Here is a 21,258-nt window from a genome sequence, read left to right as displayed (position 1 = left end):
TTCCTGTAAACAGGACTATTCCTAACAATGCCTTCTGTTGTTTATCTTGTGCTGTTCAATACGTGAGGCGTGCTCCTAACCACCAAAGAACAAAAGGATATGATTCTAAGACTGTTACACTCACTTCCCTAACAGTTGACTCAGTGAAAAAAACCTAAGGAAATTGCCATCACTAACTCCTGATTAGTGGGAGAATGTAGCTGTAACTTGGCACAGATTTACTTGTTGTTTTCAAACTTAAAAGCTCTATAACATTTAGCTCACAGTGCAGAGGTGGGTGCATGGCACGTCACACATTAGGGTGAGAGTGTGAGTTCTGGCCCTCATCCAGCAGGAGCTTGATTACAATACTTTTTTGTCATTTGCTTTAGGTGAGTTTAAGATGTCTTGGATTGCGAGGACCCCATAACACAACAGCTAGTACTCATAGACTTTCTTTCTTGTATAAATACTTTCATGATGATGAGTACTAGAAAACTGTGCAACGTGTTCAGCATATTGAATACATTCATAAGGGTTCTGTCTCGTGATGATGAAGACTTGTTAAATTTGATAGGGCTTCACCATATTAAATGTATTCATAGAGTGTACTCCACTATGGATGCTTTCATGAGGAACAAGACTATAAAAATGTACAAAGGCTTAACCATTTTAAATGAAGGCACATGAGTTCTCTACATCACAGTTTATTTAGTGCAACTGAATATGAAAAACATAGACAGGCTTTACCTCATTGTTTACATTTATAAGATTTGACTCCATAAACTGTTCAGTTACATATTCAAAGACAAACAGGATATGTAAAAGAATTGCCACATTGCTAACATACATAGGATTTCTCTAATTTTTGAGGGTTTTTTTTTGAAGACACATGAGACCAATTTTACAGGAAAAGCTTTTACCACTCTGACTACATCCATAGTTTCATCCATGTCTTCTCTATGCATCTGAGGATGATTGAAATGTTCAGGGCTTTATCCCACTGATGATACTCATAGGATTTCTCTTGCACATATCTTCTTTAACGTTCTTGCAGAGTATTGTGACTTGTAAAATTATTGACAAATTTCTTAAATTCACAGTGCTTCTCTCCAGGGAGTATTCTTTTAAGTGTCAGGGGATGAATGTTTGGTGCAAAGCCTTTGCCATAGTAGTTACTTTCAGAGGACTTCTCTACAGTATGTGTTCTTTCATGTTTTAATGATGACTTTGATGTTAATTACACTTAACACATTGATTACAGTGATCAAATTTCTTTCCTGAATGTGTTCTTTTCTATGTTTCGAGACCAATGCTTCATTAAAAAGTGTTGCCACATTTGTTAGATCCAAGGTTCTCTCCTGTATGTGTTCTTTTATGATATTGGTTACCACTCCTTCCTGTTAAGTCTTTACCACATTGACTATATCCATAGGGTTTCTCTCCTGTATGTGTTCTTCTATGATACTGGAGAGCACTGCTTCGTGCAAAGGCTTTACCACATTGATTACATTCATAAGGTTTCTCTCCTGTATGTGTTCTTCTATGATACTGGAGAACACTGCTTCGTGCAAAGGCTTTACCACATTGAGTACATTCATAGGGTTTCTCTCCTGTATGTATTCGTTTATGTATTTGAAGAACATTTCTATATGAAAAAGCTTTACCACATTGGTGACATTCATATGGTTTCTCTCCTGTATGTGTTCGTTTATGTATTTGGAGAGTACTGCTTTGAGTAAAAGCTTTACCACAGTGATTACATTCATACGGTTTCTCTCCTGTATGTGTTCCTTTATGTATTTGGAGACTACTGCTTTGTGCAAAGGCTTTACCACATTGATTACATTCATAGGGTTTCTCTCCTGTATGTGTTCGTTTATGTACTTGGAGATAACTGCTTCGTGCAAAAGCTTTACCACAGTGATTACATTCATACGGTTTCTCTCCTGTATGTGTTCCTTTATGTATTTGGAGACTACTGCTTTGTGCAAAGGCTTTACCACATTGATTACATTCATAGGGTTTCTCTCCTGTATGTGTTCGTTTATGTACTTGGAGATTACTGCTTCGTGCAAAAGCTTTACCACATTGAGTACATTCGTAGGGTTTCTCTCCTGTATATGTTCGTTTATGTATTTGAAGTTCACTGCTTTGAGCAGAAACCTCACCATATTTCATATCTCCAAACTGTTTTTCTCTAATATGAATAATTTCATGCTTTGGGGTATGACCTTGATATGCAAAGACTTTACCATGTTGAATAAACTCAGAGGGATGGTCTCCAGTTTGACGGCTTTTATCCCTGCAAATAAAATTGGCACATGTGAAAGATTTCTAACATTTACTATACTAATGAGTCTTTGTTTCATATAAATTCATTTTACAATTTGTTTTAATTGAACACAGCAATCTGACTGAAGTTAATATCACATTAAGTTAATGCTGCTCCCCTACATTACGGGCTTTTGCGTCTTTGAAGATATTTAGGATCGGAAGAGCATTGATTCCTGTAACACACTTGTAAAATTTTTTCCATGAGTTTATTCATATATTTGAAGAAAAAGGAGGAACTCAGAGCTTTATCACACTGATTCCAATCATAAATTTTGCTGTCATTTGAATGATACTAATTTGGAATGTGAACCATGGCAAACAGAAAAACTTTCACATCCCTGTTACTCATATCGATTTTCACCAGTTTGATTATGTCAAGGTACCCAATAATGTTGGAAAACTAATTATTTTAAAACTTATAGCATGTTTAGAAAGTATGATATATTTGACGATTAGTGCATCTCTTCTAATTATTCTGGAATAGAGGGAGGTATGTTGCTTCTTTCAATATCACCTATGTTCACTTTGATTATATACAGTGTGACAGAGGATATCACATTTAAAAGAATAAAAAAGAAAGGATTCCACATTACATTCAAATAGTTTGCAATTTTATATCATAGTGATGTGGTATATGGATTAATGATCTACCATATATGCATTCTTGAATCACAAAAACTATCCATCTCACTTATCTGAGCAATGTTATTAGAAGTATATGGTGAATAGCAGATTTAATATGGATTCTTTCCTCATACCAAAGTTATGGACAAATACATATGACCTAATCAATTGGTTTCCCATTTGTAATAGCCAAGTGGCATGACATTGAATCAACTGGTATTTCTATACCATAGCTATACTGGGCTATGATTCAAATAGTACAATGCCTATTTGACCATGTTTCTATATATTTGAACGAACACAAGTTAGATACCAGTCATTGACATATATTGCTGTGTGGGATTCATTTATCATCCATAACTTAAAGCATTTCTTCTTTTATAATATTGCGTTTCTTTAAACTTGTGAGACATTTTAAATTCCTTCAGAGGCATATATTTTCCACATGCAAGTGAAAATTACCTTCCATGACTTCTGGATTTTTGAAAATGTTCTTCAATTTTATGGTCTTCCCAAATGTAGCCTAAAGTGTGGTACCAGAGAAAGTATGTTACATTATTGGTGTATATGAAAAATTTAAGTTTTTAACTTGAGTGAACATTACTTCCATGACTATTCATTCACCTCACTCTCAACTGAAAATACAAAATAAATAACAATAACAAAATGTTGCCTCTACATTTTAGAAAGTAAAAATAAAATGACTGCATTACCTATAGCAGTGAGATTCCCATATGTCTCCAGCATCACATCTTTGTAGAGACTCTTCTGAGAAGGATCCAGCAAAACCCACTCTTCCTTGGTGAAGTTTACATGCACATCCTCATAGGTCACTACATCCTAAAAGACCCAATATATGAGTACAGAAGAAAGCATGGTACTGACAGAGGTGTAAATGTTTACTTCACAATGAATATTTGCTTATTCACCTGAACAACCACATCATATTTTCATATAATAACCAGACAGATAAACTATAAAAACCTAAGTTAATATAAGAGCAAATAAATGGTTCCGGGGAACCTGATGCCTCACTATTAATATATTGGGTATGTAATGATGTAGGGTGATGTCAGACCTTCCAACTTACTGTTCTCAGAGACTCAGTACTCAACAGTGACCTTAGGACTGAAGCTTCCTCTCACCTGTACATGACTCCTGTAATGCAATAGACCATTTCCATCTACCCTTTACTTCTTGACAAATATCTTTGTCTCAGCACCCAAAATGGGCAGAAACCCCATGCTCAAACTCAGGCCAGGTCTAGAACTCAACAGTCTGTCCAAAGAAATATCATACTATCTGTTACCCTAGATCCAATTCTCATTGTTACCCAAAAGAGTGAAAACCAATATCAAAAAATGCTTCTTCTGTCATTGTTCCTGTGACCAGTTCTCATCAAAATCCTGAAGGGAAGTTCACCAAGGACAATGTGAGCTTGAGCATTACCTAAGTTTGTATGTGTATATAAATTAAATAAACAAATAATTCAAAACTCCTACAAAAGTAACTAGACGTAAACCAGAAACAATTATATCTAACTCTCCAGCCACTATGATCTGTCTGTCTTCCAAAGAGAAAGGGCTCATGCTCTAGATCTCTGTCAGTAAACAGAACAGATGAGAAATGTGGGCTATGTTCTGCAGCTCTGCAAGACCCCTTGTGATTTCAGGAAAAACTAGTCCCAGGGCAGCCCACACATAAAACAATGTTGAACAATACTTAAATGTCTCTTTCCTGCCACATGGTTTATGTCACAAGATGTAGAATCTGCCCTATCCACCTACCCAACACTGTGCAGCCTTGAGAAATTTCTGCATCTCAAAAATTCCAAGTATATTCTAGAATTGAATATCTGTGAATCACTGCTTTGGGACTAGAAGTGAAAGGATTCTCTTCAAATACTTCTGAAAGATGATTCCTATCATCACTTTCTGAATAATATCTAAACTACTCATACAATTAGTAATAACAAAATGAATGTAGAAGGTTCAGAAATTCTATAAACCAAACCTTCAGGTTTTCCCATATCTCTTCCTAAATGCATACAGAAACAAAGTCTGTGTGTACACTCAGGACAATGACTTTTAAGTACCATAAGTTGTCACTGCCATAGATCCAGAACATCTGCCTTCCCTGGGAATCCATACTCTGGAAGGGTTAGAAGCCAGGGCCCAGCTGACCCACAGTCTGAACCATAATCCATTTCAGTCCCAGGTGATCAGACTCAGACAGATCAGCAGATATGCTCTTCCTTGTCTGACAATGGTGACCCCCCACAATCACAATGTCCTGGCTTTTGGTCTTATTTATAGCTTGCTACACATGCATCAGTGGAGAATCCTGTAAAGAACTTGCAAGCTACTTTCCACTAGTGCTCCTGTTTCTTAGGACAGCAAAGACTCCCTCATTAGCTTGAAAAACATGTGGGTCTCAGGAGAATAGCACCTCTTCTACTGGGGGATAACAAAGCAAATGAGTCAAACAATTCCATGCTCTACTGTTCTACCCAACATGTAGTCAGAGCCCTAGATTGGATGTCAAGTTGGGTAGGCTGGAAGGGGTGGGTGAAAAGGTGGCAGAACACCCTTAGAGAAGTAGGGCGAGGGAAAATGGGATAGAGGTTTGATGGATGGGAAACCGGGAATGGGAATGATACTATTTGAAATGTAAATGAACACAATCCAGTAGAATATGAAAAGAAACTTTGTTTACATATTTGATTAGACATGCAATATCCAGAGCAGACATCTCTGCCTCAGACTTGGAAAGACTTCCAGCCAAAGTGCAATCAAATTCAAACAGTTACAATGAAAAATTTAAAATGGTATGAATTTTGAAGCAAGAAGCAGGTAAGGGGAGGTGGGAAAAAATAAGGCACAAAAAGGTATGTAAATGACTGTTCTTAGTATGGTGGAGTAGAAAGTTTATTATATACAAAAGAAAAAACAAAAACAGAGCCAGGAATATCTGGGATAGTCTAGAGTAGACTTTACTATGTACATCGTGGAGAGAGGAACTATGGTTAAAGGAAGAGTCAGACAAAGAGATCAGCATGATTAAAGATACATGACAAACACCAGTTACCAAAACAGTTGGGTTACATAAGGATTGGCACCTGTGAGAATGGCAAGCCTACCCCTGGGCTAGAGGGTGAGGTAGGCCAGCATATGTGTTAACAGGTAGGGAGTGAGTCTGCTGAGGGAAGCTGACAACTTGGTGTGATTTCATGTGTGAACTAAGACCCACTGTCGTTTGTCCCAGGGTTTTAGATTAATAAGTGGCTGGAAGGAGAGGCATGACACGGTTAAATTATACTCTCAAATATTATGTTTGAAAGTTAAAATGCACCTTATAGTCCAATATTTTCAGTGACCAAATACATGCTCTAGAGGGCACCAAGTAGTACTGACATCTTTTCTCTTGCATTGTATTTTTTTCTTTCTTTTTTAAATTATTTATTTTTTGCATTTCAAATGTTGTGCTGATTCCTACTTATACTTCTTCAAACCTCCTACCACATTCCCTATACCCCTTTCTTATATGAGGGTGCTGCACCACCACTCATCCACTAGCACTGACCGCACTACCGTCCCTTTAGGCTTCAGCATCAAGCCACAAATCACCTAGAAGCCACTCCTCTCATTGAGACAGATAAGGAAATCTTCTTTGACAGATGCAGATGGAGCCCTGGGTCCCTCTATGTATAGTCTCTCTGGTTGGTGGTTTAGTCTTTTGGAGCGCTGAAGGGTCTGGATGGTAATCATCATTCTTTTTTGGGTTTACAAAACCCCTTTATCTCCTTCAGTCCTTCCCCTCATTCCTCCATTGTGGTCCCTGTGCTCACCTTGATGGTCGATATGTGCATCTCTATCTGTTTAGGTCAGGCTGGGACAAAGCCTGTCAGGGAAGAGTTATACTGGGCTCTTTGCCGCTAGCCCCAGCCCTCAACCCCATGCCACTATGACCCCTTGGATGGCTATTTCGGCTAACTTTACATGCAATGGGTCCTGGGAACTCTTGTTTCCCAGGCACCTGGGATTTTCTACTGGCTCCCCGAGTTCCCCTTTCCCCACTTGTACTCACCTTCATTCAATTTCCTGACCCTACCATATCTCTACCCACAACTGATCCTTTCCCCTTCTCTCCCTCTCTTCTGTCTCCCTCACAGGATCCTTACTCGCTCTACCTCCTATGCTTATTTAGTTTTCCCTCTTAAGTAGGACTGAAGCATGCACACTGTCGTCTTCCTACTTCTGAGCTTCATATAGTGTATACATTGTATCATGTGTTTTCTGAGCTTTTTCCAATATTTACTTATCAGGGAGTACATAACATGTGTATTCTTTTTGACTGAGTTACCTCATTTAGGACAATACCACTCTGGAAATCAGTCTAGTGGTTCCTCAGAAAATTGGAAACAGTTCTATCTGAGGAACTAGATATACCCAAAAGATGCTCCAACATCTAGCAAAAATGCACTCTCCACTATATTCATAGCAGTCTTATTTATAATAGCTAGAAGCTGGACACAACCCAGATATCCCTGAAGGGAGGAATGGATACAGAAATTGTGGTATATTCAAAAAATCAAGTAGTACTCAGCTACTAAATACAAGGACTTCATACATTGTGTACTTTTAAACAGGAAAAATAGCATTACTATAAGGCAAAGGGACAGCAATTGGACTAGATCTTGTGTTGCTTGACCAAGTGTAATTCAGAAATTTATTTCCTAGAAATAAGTTCAGTTTCGTGTTTATATTTGTGATTGCCCTGACCTGGGAATCACCTCAAGGTAACCAGTTTGGAATTTTACCGGTTGTCTAAAATTGATTACTTACAGAATCATGGTTAATGTCAACAATTGCTAAAGCAGAAAGGCCCCATCTTCCTTTTTCCTCTTCCTTCTCTCTCTGAGTTGAGATTATACCAGCTTCATAGTTGGCCAATGAACTCAGTTCTTAAAAGTCCCTCTTAATTTGCAATTTTTAACACCAAAGACATGGAGGTTGAGCAACATTCATTCACTTGTACTTATCTTCTCACTAAAGAGTCAGGGCCAACATTAAAAGAAGTTGCAGAACTGTCTTCCTAGAACATTCAGTGTTCAAAGTCAGCCTTAATTATGAAAGAGCGTACCCCAAAACGGGGAGCCGCGTCTCTCGCTCCGATCGCAGGGTGGGGTGCCCCCAGGAATCACGAGGAGCCATTCTTGATGTAACAGCAAGAGGTAGCTTTATTAACGAGATCCCAGGTCTTAGCGGGATCCCGGGTCGACACGTATCTCACACAGGAGACAGAGGAATCGACCCCGAGCTTCCAAACTCGGGGGTTTTTAAAGGGGAGGTAAGGGGCATTCGCGCATTTACACATGATTGGTCAATTCAAAAGGTGCACAGTTACTTTCGGCGCGAAATTACATCAGCAAGGAGTACGTGCTCACTAGCAGCTCGGCAGGCAGGTAGGGTGGCTCATCTCACTCAGGGGGGTGAAGGAAGGGGAGGGGGTAGCTATGGATGGTCAGTGTCCTTGGGGCTGATAGCTGGTTTGGCAAGTCCTATCTCTGGCTCTCCCTCAGGCACGTCCGGCCCTGCACATCGGACTCTGACAATGAGCAACCTTTATGAAACTCTAGTTCTGCACATTCGGGCTCTGACAATGAGTAACCTTTGTGAAACTCTAGTTCTACAATTACATGGCACAAAAAAAGGCAGAGCTATAGGAGATGTTGCTCTAGTCAGACAATTATGAAATCCCATTTAAAAAATGAATGAAATTCTGTGATTTATTTTTTTGGGGTTTGGTGGTGGTGAGGATAGTGGGGTTGAGAGACTAGTCTTTGACCACTGAGACATCTATCTTGCCCAAGAACTGAAATTACTTATCACTAGGAAAAACTGGAAAATAGAAACAAGTAAGAAATCAGAGCACATATAAAGTCTTTGGTCCTGTGAAGGCTTGTTTCCCCACTGTAAGGTAATGCCAGGGTGTTGAGGTTGGATTGGATGGGTGGGCATAAGAGCATACTCATATGAGCCAAGGGATGGGGGAGGAGTTTGGGAGAGAGGGGGAAAGGGAATAACATTTGAAATCTAAATATATAAAATATCCAAGAAAAATAAAATTGTAATAAAAAAGGAGGAACAATAAATATAATTTTAAAAACACATCAGTGATGTGACTTGTAAAAGAGCAGGCTCTACCTTGGTATAGGGAACGGCATAAATAAAATGGTGTTTGATCTTGCTCTTTTATGTAATGTTAGTTGATGAGAACTATAATGTGACACAGAAACCACAGTCAATGTCAGGTGTTTTAAATTTCTGAGCTGACTTAAAGGTGTCAATAAAGATTGTAGATATCTACATTAAGGCAGGTATTAAAATGGGAACCCATTATCCACTAGCTCAAGGTAACCTGTCCCAAGGAAACGCCCATCAAATGTTATATTTAATTGTATCCATAAATTAATACATGCTGAGATATTACAAAGTCATTCATCCTGCCTGAATCAGGTCCTTCTCCATAATGGTGATCCCTGCAGCAGAATTTTCTCTGTAATCTACCTATTTTCTGTACCATTTCTCACGACAGTATATGCAGTAAACTGTTTCCCCTGTTCTTTCCTGCCATGTATATGTCTACACAAAAGCCCTGCGACAAATGTTTTGTGCAGATTAAGCGCCAATAGGGATGTTATTCACAGGCCACAGTCAGGCATAAGAAGAAATTAGGTTCACAAAGGATTTTTCAGCCTGCTAGAGACCATTCAGTTGCTGGGAAGACCCCACTACACATGCATTTTAAGCTAAGCAGCTTGCTCCTCCCATTTGTGGGAGATGACTTTGTACTTACCATTTCTGGAGTTCTGAAGTTGCCAAGCTCCCCTCACAGAGAGTCGCAGAGGCTCTGTGAAAATATCACACAGAAATACTCACATCTTATCTGTTAAAAAAGGGAACACATGTGCTTGGTAGCCGGAAGAGCCGCCTTCTTCTTTGACTGGCAGTTCCATTAACAGGTTCTGATTGGCAAATAAATCTGGAGTGACATGAGCATCACCCTTAGGGATAGAGGTTGCTTTGAAGGGACTGACCAACCTGGTTCCACACCTGGGACAATCTTTTTGATGTGCAGATTTGCAGTTCAGGCCACTGTGCCCCTCCTCCAATTCCTTACTTGTCTGCTCTCCTGCCAATCCCCTAGGAGGAACTAAGATTCCTAATCCCTGCTGCTCAACTGCCTGCTTCTACCTTGTATTCAATGCTTTGCAAATTTGGAGCTTGCCTAAGCTCAAGTTCTAGCACTCAGTAGGTATTTCCCCCTTCCTCTTCAAGGGGAGGGTTCAAGCTGCCTAGCTTGTATATCCCAGTAATAGCTTACTGGGAACCTCGAAGTCTGTCCAGAAGGGGACAGGTGTTCAGAATATTGACAAATCGGGATTTTAGAAAACAAAATTTTGTTTGTGCCTTCTGGCTGGGTCCAGGGAAAGCGCTAGTACTTTTGAACTGGTGGTTACTGGAAAAAACTTAGAGAAAAATCAGGAAATACCTGACATGCTGTGAGGCACTTTGGTTAATCAGAATATTGTCCTCACTGGGTAGGGAACACAAACATAACATCGAAACAAGAACAAATCCACAGCTGTATTACTAAAGGTTCTTCAGACTAACAGAGCTGTTAGAATGAAACTGTATTATGTAAAACATGGATTCATTCCTTGGCTCACAGTCTGTCATTCAACTATGAGAACAATGGCTCTCTGCCAATAGAAAGGTGAGGAATCCACAATGGCTCAATTGATGAGACTGAATGTCTCAGCTGGTCTTCAGTATATTCCTGAATAAATAGACTCCAAAAATATCCTTGCTAGCCAGAGATAGGACAAGAACACAAATAGGAGGAACTATCATCCTCAATGTCCTTCATACCTGTAGGCTGTTACCAGAAGCCGTATCCTAGATGAAAGGTGGGTCTTATCACCTCTAAAGACACAGATTACAAACACTTTTCACAGGTCCAAAATTACAGTCAAGAAAAATCCCTCACAGTGCAGAACTCTTTGGCTTTAGTTAATTCCCAAGGTGCTCAATTTGACTACTAAGATATGCTATCACATCAGACAAGACAGAACAGTTGGGAATGATTTTTCCTGTGGCAATGCCTTTCTTCAACAATCAAGCATGGAGATTTTACTTAGGAATTCTGGATGCCTTCACAACATATAGCTTTTCTAACTCCTATGGATGATAAGTTATATCCTCTTCTGAACATGGTTAAATGTAAAAGCACAGATAGGCATGGGACAAGAGCTCTTGCAACCTGAAAAGCTCAGGTTTTGAGGAACCAGAAGGTGGCACTGATGGAGTCAAGTAGTCAGGGCTGTGCTGTGGAGCCCAGGAGTGGCCACCTAAACCTTGCCAAGGGAGATGTGAATGCAGTGGGGCACTGTACCATCATCCAGAGAGTTCCAACGGGAACAGGGTGGAGCTTCCTCACAGCAGCAGGAAGCCCTATCCCAAGACCTTGGCATTCTGTTTCCTAGCAACCCATGATGGCGGTGTGAAAGAATTCTGACACAAAATGTAGTAACAGACAGAAGTGGAATATGCAACAGCCTGCAGAAGTCTCTTGGAGGGAAGCAAGAAGGGAGGGAGGGAGGAAAGGACAGAGGGAGGGAGGGTTAGAGAGAGAGAGAGAGAGAGAGAGGGAGAGAGAGAGAGAGAGAGAGAGAGAGAGAGAGAGAGTTGGTATAATACAGAATAGAGTTTATTTAGGGGGCATGAGAGGTGAATGAGAGGGTAGTAGGGACAGAGAAAGGCAGAGAGAAATGTTAGAGAAGTGGAGGGTGATCAGGAGTATGCAGAGAGAGGAGGGCAGGGGAATGGGGAGAATGTCAGATGTGGCAAGGGCATGGATCTAGACCAAGTAGCAATAGAGCTAGAGAGAATGGAGGAGGCAAACATGCCATTCATAGTGATTCAGGCACACCTCGCTATGGCAGGTAATAGGGGAGCAGGGGAGGCTTAGACAGAACCCTAACAGAATGAAATCTGTGGTTGCAGACACATGTAAATACCACGAACACACATGCATACACAACTGGTTAAATGCATACATATATACATGATAATAAATTATTTTAATATGAATGTAAACAGTACATTACTCTAGCAGTACTCTTTACCATGTTTTAGTCTCTAGTACCTGCACAGCACAACTTAGATTTTGGTAGAACTCAATAGCTGAGTGATTACATCATCCATTCTTACTTTCTTTGCTGTTGTGGCTACCTCCAAAACCCTTCCCAAAATACTTGCATATTAATGTTGATCTAACTCTTCAAACAACCATTTCCTGGCTCAAAGTCCTCTTTCCTGCCAGCACAGCTGCTATTCTTTTCTTCTGCCTCTCGTTAGTGGAAGTCTGATCTTATTCATTGATTCTGCCCAAGCATTGGTTGATCAGCGTTTATTAATATCTCAGAGAATAGTAAATCAGAGACATATAGTAATTTCTCTAAGATCAATGTCCATTCTGCTGAAACAGTAAATTTTCCTTGAGCTCTTCTGAATTATTCCTCTCTGTCCTTTAATTCTATGAAATCTGTTGCATGGTCCATTTATTTGTTACACCACAGAGCATGAGTAACATGTAGGAATTGTCCCTGAGCAATCTATTTTCACAGTGTCATTTACTTGAATTTCACCTAAGATTTGGAGTCCAAGGTGAATATTCCAGATGCCTTTGCATCCACAATTTTGATCATTTTCATAGGCTGTGGGATGGTACTGAGCTCTGAATACCCTTAAATATTTCTGCTTTTAAGTTTGAATATGTTAAGAAGAGGATTTAACTAAGTATGCATAGGAGCAGGAAAACCTGTGTGAAGTCATTCAGTATCCTAAATAAAATCTTTATACTTCATTATTGAAGAAAGTCATTGCCACAGAAAAAAATCATTCCCAGCTGTTCTGTTTGGTCTGTTGTGATAGCATTTTTTGGTAGTTAAATTGAGTACTTTTGGGAATTAACTAAAAGCCAAAGAGTTCTGCACTGTGAGGAAATTTTCTTAACTGCAATTTTGGACCTGTGAAAAGTGTTTGTAATCTGTGTCTTTAGAGGTGATAAGACCCACCTTTCATCTAGGATACAGCTTCTGGTGACATCCTAAATGTATAAAGGACATTGAAGATGGTAGTTCTTCATATTTGTCTTCTTGCTGTTCCTCTGTCTAGCAAGTACTTTTTAGGCATTAGAGTCAATTTATTCCAGAATTCAGAAATATATTGAAGACAAGCTGAGACATCAAGCCATATGGATTGAGCCATTACTGGATCTTTCAACTTTCTATTTGCAGAGAGCCACTGTTCTACTAATTGAACCATAGCCTGTGAGGCATTCTTATTTCTCTCCTCCATCTTTATTAAATTGGGTATTTCTTATTGACATTTCAATTGTAATTACCTTTGCCAGCTTCCAGGCCAGGCCAACATCCCCCTACCCCCTCATACTTCCCTTCTATATGGGTGTTCCCCTCCTAACCTTCCCCCATTACTGCCCTGCCCACAACAATCCCGTTCACTGGGGTTCAGTCTTGGCAGGATCAAGGGCTTCCCCTTCCACTGGTGTACTTACTAGGTTATTCATTGCTACCCATGCAGTTGGAGCCCAGGGTCAGTTCATGTATATAATTGTTGGGTAATGGCTTAGTCCCTGGAAGCTCTGGTTGGTTGGCATTGTTGTTCATTTGGGGTCTCACGGCACTTTAAGCTCTTTCAGTCCTTTCTCTGATTCCTTCAACAGGGGTCCTGTTCTAAGTTCAATGGTTTGCTGCTGGCATTCGCTTATATCTTTGCCATATTCTGGCTGTGTCTCTCAGGAGAGATCTACATTTGGTACCTGTTAGTCTGCACTTCTTTGTTTCATCCATCTTATCTAGTTTGGTGGCTGTATATATATGAGCCACATGTGGGGCAGACTCTAAATGGGTATTCTTTCAGACTCTGTTCTAAACTTTGCCTTTCTATTCCCTCTCAAGAGTATTCTTGTTGCCCATTTAAAGAAGGAGTGAAGCATTCACATTTTGGTCAACCTACTTGAGTTTCATGTGTTCTGTGCATCTTGGGTACTCTGAGCATTTGGGGAAATATTCACTTTTTAATGGGTGAATAACACGTGCGTTGTTCTGTGATTGGGTTACCTCACTCAGGATGATATTTTCCAATTCCATCCATTTGCCTATGAATTTCATGAAGTCATTGTTTTTGATTGCTGATTAGTATTCTACTGTGTAGGTGTACCACATTTTCTGTATTTCTGCATTTCTGAGTTCTTTCCAGCTTCTGGCTATTTTTAAATAAGAGTGATATGAAAATAGTGGAGGATGTGTCTTAGTTATATTTTGAAGTATCTTTTGGTTATATGCCCAAGAGAGGTATAGCTGGGTCCTCAGGTAGTACACTGTCCAATTTTCTGAAAAACCTCCAGAATGATTTCCAGAATGGTATGTTGAACATATCTTTAGGTGTTTCTCAGTCATTCGGCATTCCTCAGCTGTGAATTCTTTGTTTATTTCTGAACCCCATTTTTAATAGGGTTATTTGTCTCCCTGCACTCTAACTTCTTGAGTTCTTTGTATATTTTGGATGTAAGCCCTCTGTCAGTTGTAGGATTGGTAAAGATCTGTTCCCAATTTGTTGGTTGCTGTTTTGTCCTAACAACAGTGTCCTTTGCTTAAAGAAGCTTGGCAGTTTTTTTTTTTAATATTTATTAACATTAGTATTTCTCATTTACGTTTCGATTGTTATTTCGCTTCTCTGTTTCCTGGCCAACATCTCCCTACTCCCTACACCTCCCTTTTTCTATGGATGTACCCCTCCTCATCCTCACCCCATTGCCACCCTCCACAAAACAATCACAGTCATTGGAGGTTCACTCTTGTGAGGACCAAGGGTTTCTGCTTCCACTGGTGCTCTTACTAGGCTATTCATTGTTACCTGTGAGGTTGGAGCCGAGGGTCAGTCCATGTATAGTCTTTGGGTAGTGGCTTAGTCCTGGAAGCTCTGGTTGGTTGGCATTGTTGTTGATATGGGGTCTCAAGCCCTTTCTAGCTCTTTCAGTCCTTTTCTGATTCCTTCAACGGGGGTCCCGTTCTCAGTTCAGTGTTTTGCTGCTGGCATTCGCCCATGTATTTGCTGTATTCTGGCTGTCTCTCTCAGGAGAGATCTACATCTGCTTCCTGTTGGCCTGCACTTCTTTGCTTCAACCATCTTATCTAGTTTGGTGGCTGAATATGTATTGGCCACATATGGGGCAGGCTCTAAATGGGTGTTCCTTCTGCCTCTATTCTAAACTTTGCCTCCCTATTCCCTGCCAAGGGTATTCTTGTTCCCCTTCTAAAGAAGGAGTGAAACATTTGCATTTTCGTCATCCTTCTTGAGTTTCATGTGTTCTGTGCATGTAGGCTAATTCAAGCATTTGGGCTAATATCCAGTTATCACTGAATACATACCTGTGTTTTTCTGTTGGGTTACCTCACTCAGGATGTTATTTTCCAGTTCCAACCATTTCTCTATGAATTTCATAAAGTCATTGTTTTTGATAGCTGAGTAATATTCCATTGTGTACATGCACCACATTTTCTGTATCCATTCCTCTGTTGAAGGACATCTGGTTTCTTTCCAGCTTCTGGCTCTTATACATAAGGCTGCTATGAACATAGTGGCGCACGTGTCTTTGTCATATGTTGTGGCATCTTTTGGGTATATGCCCAATAGTGGTAGAGCTGGGTCCTCAGGCAGTTCAATGTCCAATTTTCTGAGGAACCTCCAGATTGATTTCCAGAATGGTTGTACCAGTCTACAATCCCACCAACAATGCAGGAGTGTTCCTCTTTCTCTACATCCTCACCAGCATGTGCTTTCACTTGAGTTTTTGATCTTAGCCATTCTCACTGGTTTGAGGTGGAATCTCATGGTAGTTTTGATTTCCATTTCCCTTATGACTAAAGATGTTGAACATTTCTTTAGGCGTTTCTCATCCATACGCCATTCCTCAGCTGTGACTTCTTTGTTTAGCTCTGAACCCCAGTTTTAATAGGGTTATTTGACTCCCTGCCGTCTAACTTCACGATTTCTTGTAAATTTTGGATATTAGCCCTCTATCTGCTCTAGGATTGGTAAAGATATTTTCCCAATCTGTTGGTTGTCATTTTGTCCTAACAGCAGTGTCCTTTGCCTTACAGAAACTTTACAGTTTTATGAGATCCCATTTGTCGATTCTTGATCTTAGAGCATAAGCCACTGATGTTTTGTTCAGGAAATTTTCTCCAGTGCCCTTGTTTTCGAGATGCTTCCCCACTTTTTCTTCTATTGGTTTGATGTGGAGGTGCTTGGTCGACTTGGACTTAAGCTTTGTACAGGGTGGTAGTCCTGGATCAATATGCATTCTTCTATACTGACCTCCAGTTGAACCAGCACCGTTTGCTGAAAATGCTATCTTTTTTCCATTGGATGGCTTTGGCTCCCTTGTCAAAAATCAAGTGACCATAGATGTGTGGGTTCATTTCTGGGTCTTCAATTCAATTCCACGGGCCGATCTGTGTGTCTCTGTATCAATACCATGTGGTTTTTATCAGTATTGATCTGCAATAGTGATTGAGTTCAGGGATAGAGATTCCCCCAGAAGTCCTTTTATTGTTGTGCATAGATTTAGCTATCCTGGGTTTTTTTTATTCCAGATGAATTCGCAAATTGTTTTGTCTAACTCTCTGAAGAATTGCATTTTTTTATGGGGATTGCATTGAATCTGTAGATTGCTTTTGGTAAAATGTCCATTTTTACTATATTAATCCTGCCCGTCCATGAGCATGGGAGATCTTTCCATATTTGAGATTTTCTTCAATTTCTTTCTTCAGAGGCTTGAAGTTCTTATCATAGAGATCTTTCACTTGCTTGGTTAAAGTCACATCGAGGTATTTCATATTACTTGGGACTCTAATGAATGGTGGTATTTCACTAATTTCTTTCTCAGCTTTTTTATCTTTTGTGTAGAGGATGGCTACTGATTTCTTTGAGTTAATTATATACCCAGCCACTTTATCAGGTTTTTATACCCAGCGTTTATCAGGTTTGTCAGTTCTCTGTTGGAACTTTTGGGATCACTTAAATATACTATCATATCATCCGCCAATAGTAATATTTTGACTTCTTCCTTCCTATCTATATGCGTTTGATCTCCTTTTGTTGTCTGATTGCTCTGGCTAGAACTTTGAGAACTATATTGACTAAGTAGGAAGAGAGTGGGCAGCCTTGTCTAGTCACTGATATTACTGGAATTGCTTCAAGTTTCTATCCATTTACTTTAATAGTAGCTCCTGGTTTGATGTATATGTCTTTTACTATGTTTATGTATGGGCCTTGAATTCCTGTTCTTTCCAGGACTTTTATCATGAAGGTGTGTTGAATTTGATCAAATGCTTTCTCAGCATCTAATGAAATGATCATGTGGTTTTTACCTTTCAGTTTGTTTATATAGTAGATTACCTTGATGGTTTTCCATGTATTACACCATCCCTGCATACTTGGGATGTAGTCTACTTGATCATGATGGATGATTGTTTAGATGTTCTCTTGGATTTAGTTTGCAAGAAATTTATTGAGTATTTTTGCGTCGATGTTCATAAGGGAAATTGGTCTGAAGTTCTCTTTCTTTGTTAGGTCTTTGTGTGGTTTAGGTATAGGAGAAATTGTGGCTTCATGGAAGGAATTCTGTAGCGCTCCATCTGTTTCAATTTTGTGGAATATTTTGGGTAGTCATGGTATGAGGTCTTCTATGAAGGTCTGATAGAATTTTGCACTGAACCCATCTGGACCTGGGCACTTTTGGGTTCAGAGACCTTTAATGACTGCTTCTATTTCTTTAGGAGTTATGGGTTGTTTAAATAGTTTATCTGTTCCTGATTTAACTTTGGCACATGGTGTCTTTCTAGGATATTGTCCATTTCCTCCATATTTTCACGTACTGTTGAATATAGGCTTTCGTAGTAGGATCTGATGATTTTTTGAATTTGCTCTGATTCTGTTGGTATGTCTCCATTTTCATTTCTGATTATGTTAATTTGGACACACTCTCTATGTCCTCTCGTTAGTCTGGCCAAGAATTTATCTCTCTTGGTGATTTTCTCAAGGAACCAGCTTTTGGTTCAATTGAGTCTTTGTATAGTCCTTTTTGTTTCTACTTGGTTGATTTCAGCTCTGAGTTTGATTATTTCCTCCCTTCTACTCATCCTGGGTGTGTTTGCTTCTTTTTGTTCTAGAGCTTTTAGGTGTGCTGTCAAGCTGCTGATATATACTCTCTCCTGTTTCTTTCTCCAGGCACTCAGAAGTATGTGTTTTCCTTTTAGCCCAGCTTTCATTTCATCCCACAAGTTTGGGTATGTTGTACTTTCATTTTCATTAAATTCTAAGAAGTCTTTAATTCCTTTCTTTATTTCCTCCTTGACCAGGTTATCATTGAGTAGAGCATTGTTCAATTTCCCCTTATGTAGGTGTTATTTCCTTATTGTTCTTGAAGACCAGCTTTAGGCCATGCTGGTCTGATTGTACGCATGGGATTATTTCTATCTTCCTCTATCTGTTGAGGCCGGCTTTATGACCAATTATATGGTCAATTTTGGAGAAATTACAATGAGGTGGTGAGAAGAAGGTATATCCTTTTGTTTTAGGATAGAATGTTCTAAATATCTGTTAAGTAGATTTGGGTCATGACTTCTGTTAGTCTGTATTTGTCTCTGTTTAATTTCTGTTTCCATGATCTGTCCATTGATGCGAATTGGGTGTTGAAATCTCCTACTATTATTGTTGGAGGTGCAATGTATGCTTTGAGCTTCTCTGAGATTTCTTTTATGTATGTAGGTACGCTTGTATTTGGAGCATAGATATTTAGGATTGAGAGTTCATCTTGGTGGATTTTTCCTTTGATGAATATGAAGTGTCCTTCCTTATCTTTTTTGATGACTTTTATTTGACAATCGATTTTATTCGATATTAGAGTGGCTACTCCAACTTGCTTCTTCAGACCATGTGCTTGGAAAGTTGTTTTCCACCCTCTTACTCTGAGGTAATGTCTGTCTTTGTCTCTGAGGTGTGTTTCCGGTAGTCTGCAAAATGGTGGGTCCCATTGTGTACCCAGATTGTTAATCTAAGTTTTTTTATTGAGGAATTGAGTCCCTTGATGTTGAGAGATATTAAGGTGTAAGCGTAGGGTCCGGGGGGTGTACCTGGAAGAGAATGTTGGACAAGAGACACGAAGAAGGATGCCAAGACAAGAGTCTGATCAAGGTGACAATTTTATTTTTCTCCAAAGCTGAATTTATACCATACATAGCTAACAGAGGGAGGGGGGAAATATTAAATATTTATGCAGGTCAAGGACACAGTATTCGTGTGGTCAGGGAATAGGCTGCTGTTGACAAGTTGTCAGAAAGGTCACAGGTTTTTCATATCTCTTAGTCAGCAGGATGTTGGTTTTAGCTTTATAATATCATTCATCCTGACCACAAGATTTGTATTAGTCTTCTGCAGCTGTCTGGGGGTTTTCCATGAACCCAGTCATACTTAATTCTTACCATAATAACAGCGTCAACAATGGAGGGATTCAAGAGCATTGTATGTAGGCTCTAAAGGTCAACAATAGCTGAACAATTAGTGGTGTTAACAAGGTGGATATGAGGGTGGTTATCAAAGGGGATGAGTTAAAGCATGCTTTGAACCATCCCTGAGTGTTTTCACTCTTCCTTTTGGTTATCCCTTCTCTCATCTTGAGCATGATATCACAATTTGTACAACCTGAGTCCCCAAGTTTTCTCTTTATCCATCACATTAGTCCTTTGCCTTTCTGAGTGGATCTGATTATTGGTTTATAGGTAGCATTTGCACAGAAATAATCTCCTTGTGTTCCCTGGTAGAACTCCTCAGTAGTATAATTCATTTACCGAGGTCTAGTCCCATGAGGAGGAAGGGTTGTTATACGTTGCTCCTATAGTCTTAAATCTCTAAGCAGGGCAACAAAACAAAACTGGTGTTGAACCCCACATCAATGAACTCCTACCCTGTTTCTTCCATTGATGGTTAACGTATGCTTGGGGTCTCCTGCAAGTGACACCTCTGGTCATGGAATGTACATTTTATCACAACCCTCCCAGCCCAGGGACCTCTTTCTCCCATATGGGCAGTTTGCTTTCACCAGCACTACCATCATGGGTTCAGATGTCCCACAACTCAAGTCGTGCTGCCAACTGACACAAATCAAAAGCCAGGTTGGGCCACCCGAGGTTGAGCATTTTGGAGGAACCCAGGGAAGTGACCTCATCTACAGATCCGGTAGAAACCACAGTCCAGGTGTGACAGACCTGCACCAGGGGGCACAGGAGTCCCCAGGGAGTGAAGAGTCTGCAGATTTCACATGGGATGTATGCCCCAGGCCTGCAATACTCTCCACCATAAGGACTATCTGAGCTATTAACTGTAGCAAGAAGGGTACCTTCCTCCAGGATTCCAGTGACTGTGCCTGATGCCTCTAGATGTATATCCAGTCAACAGTCTGGAAATGGTTAGGGGTCTTTGGCTTTCCTGGAGCTTATGAGACAGACGGTTTGTGTCAAATCTCATATTGAATTGATTGACGGGTTTGGAGCCTGAAAAACAGATTCCTATCAGTGAGTTGGCATTCCTATAGCGAGGGCCCAGTGAACAACAGGGCCTTTGGATATCAAACAGGATCTCAAAGCGGTTTGGTTTAAGTGGTAGGGTAGGGTTTTTTGGGTTTTTTTGTTTGTTTTTGTTTTTTTTTGTTGTTGTTGTTTTGTTTTGTTTTTTTTTGTTTTTGTTGTTGTTGTTGTTCAGAACAGGGCCAGGGGTAAGACCATCATCCAGTCAGACCCAGTCTCCAAGGCCAATTTAATTAAGGTTTTTAATTTTAGGTTTCTGTTCATCCTATCTGCCCTGAGCTCTGGGGACTGTTCGCACACTAGAGCTTCCAATTAGTGCCCAGTATCTTTGCAGTTGAATATTGCTGCAGGATGTTCTTTAGAGAAGCATTGGTCTCTACAGTGTTTTTCTTCAAGTCCAGGACCTGTGAGAATATTGGAGACAAATTGCTTTTAACCAAGAGGGTTGGGGGGTATTTCTTGAGTAGATCCTTGCAGGTAAGTATAAAAGGCCCTTAGACTGAGTACCCAATGGAACCTGACCTAAAGGATTATTCCTCTACTACTTGATCACCTGCAAGTCTTAGGTTCCTATGGGTGACCAC

General features: G+C 39.9%; 1 protein-coding gene across 1 annotated transcript; it reads right to left on the bottom strand.

Moving 5' to 3' along the window:
* Nucleotides 1-676: 676 nt before the first annotated feature.
* Nucleotides 677-6,808, bottom strand: LOC102551102 (zinc finger protein 120-like). Its single transcript, XM_063285224.1, has 4 exons — nucleotides 6,788-6,808; nucleotides 3,654-3,780; nucleotides 3,403-3,463; nucleotides 677-1,522 (listed from the first exon to the last, which is right to left on the bottom strand). Exons 1-4 carry the CDS (start codon nucleotides 6,806-6,808, stop codon nucleotides 1,300-1,302), a joined length of 432 nt encoding a protein of 143 aa, XP_063141294.1. The 3' UTR covers nucleotides 677-1,299.
* Between the last annotated feature and the right edge of the window lie 14,450 nt (nucleotides 6,809-21,258).

The sequence above is a fragment of the Rattus norvegicus genome, chromosome 3 (assembly GCF_036323735.1).
Source record: "Rattus norvegicus strain BN/NHsdMcwi chromosome 3, GRCr8, whole genome shotgun sequence".
Classification (NCBI taxonomy): domain Eukaryota; kingdom Metazoa; phylum Chordata; class Mammalia; order Rodentia; family Muridae; genus Rattus; species Rattus norvegicus.
Note: the sequence above shows the minus strand (reverse complement) of the source record. Positions and strands in the feature narration are given on the sequence as shown.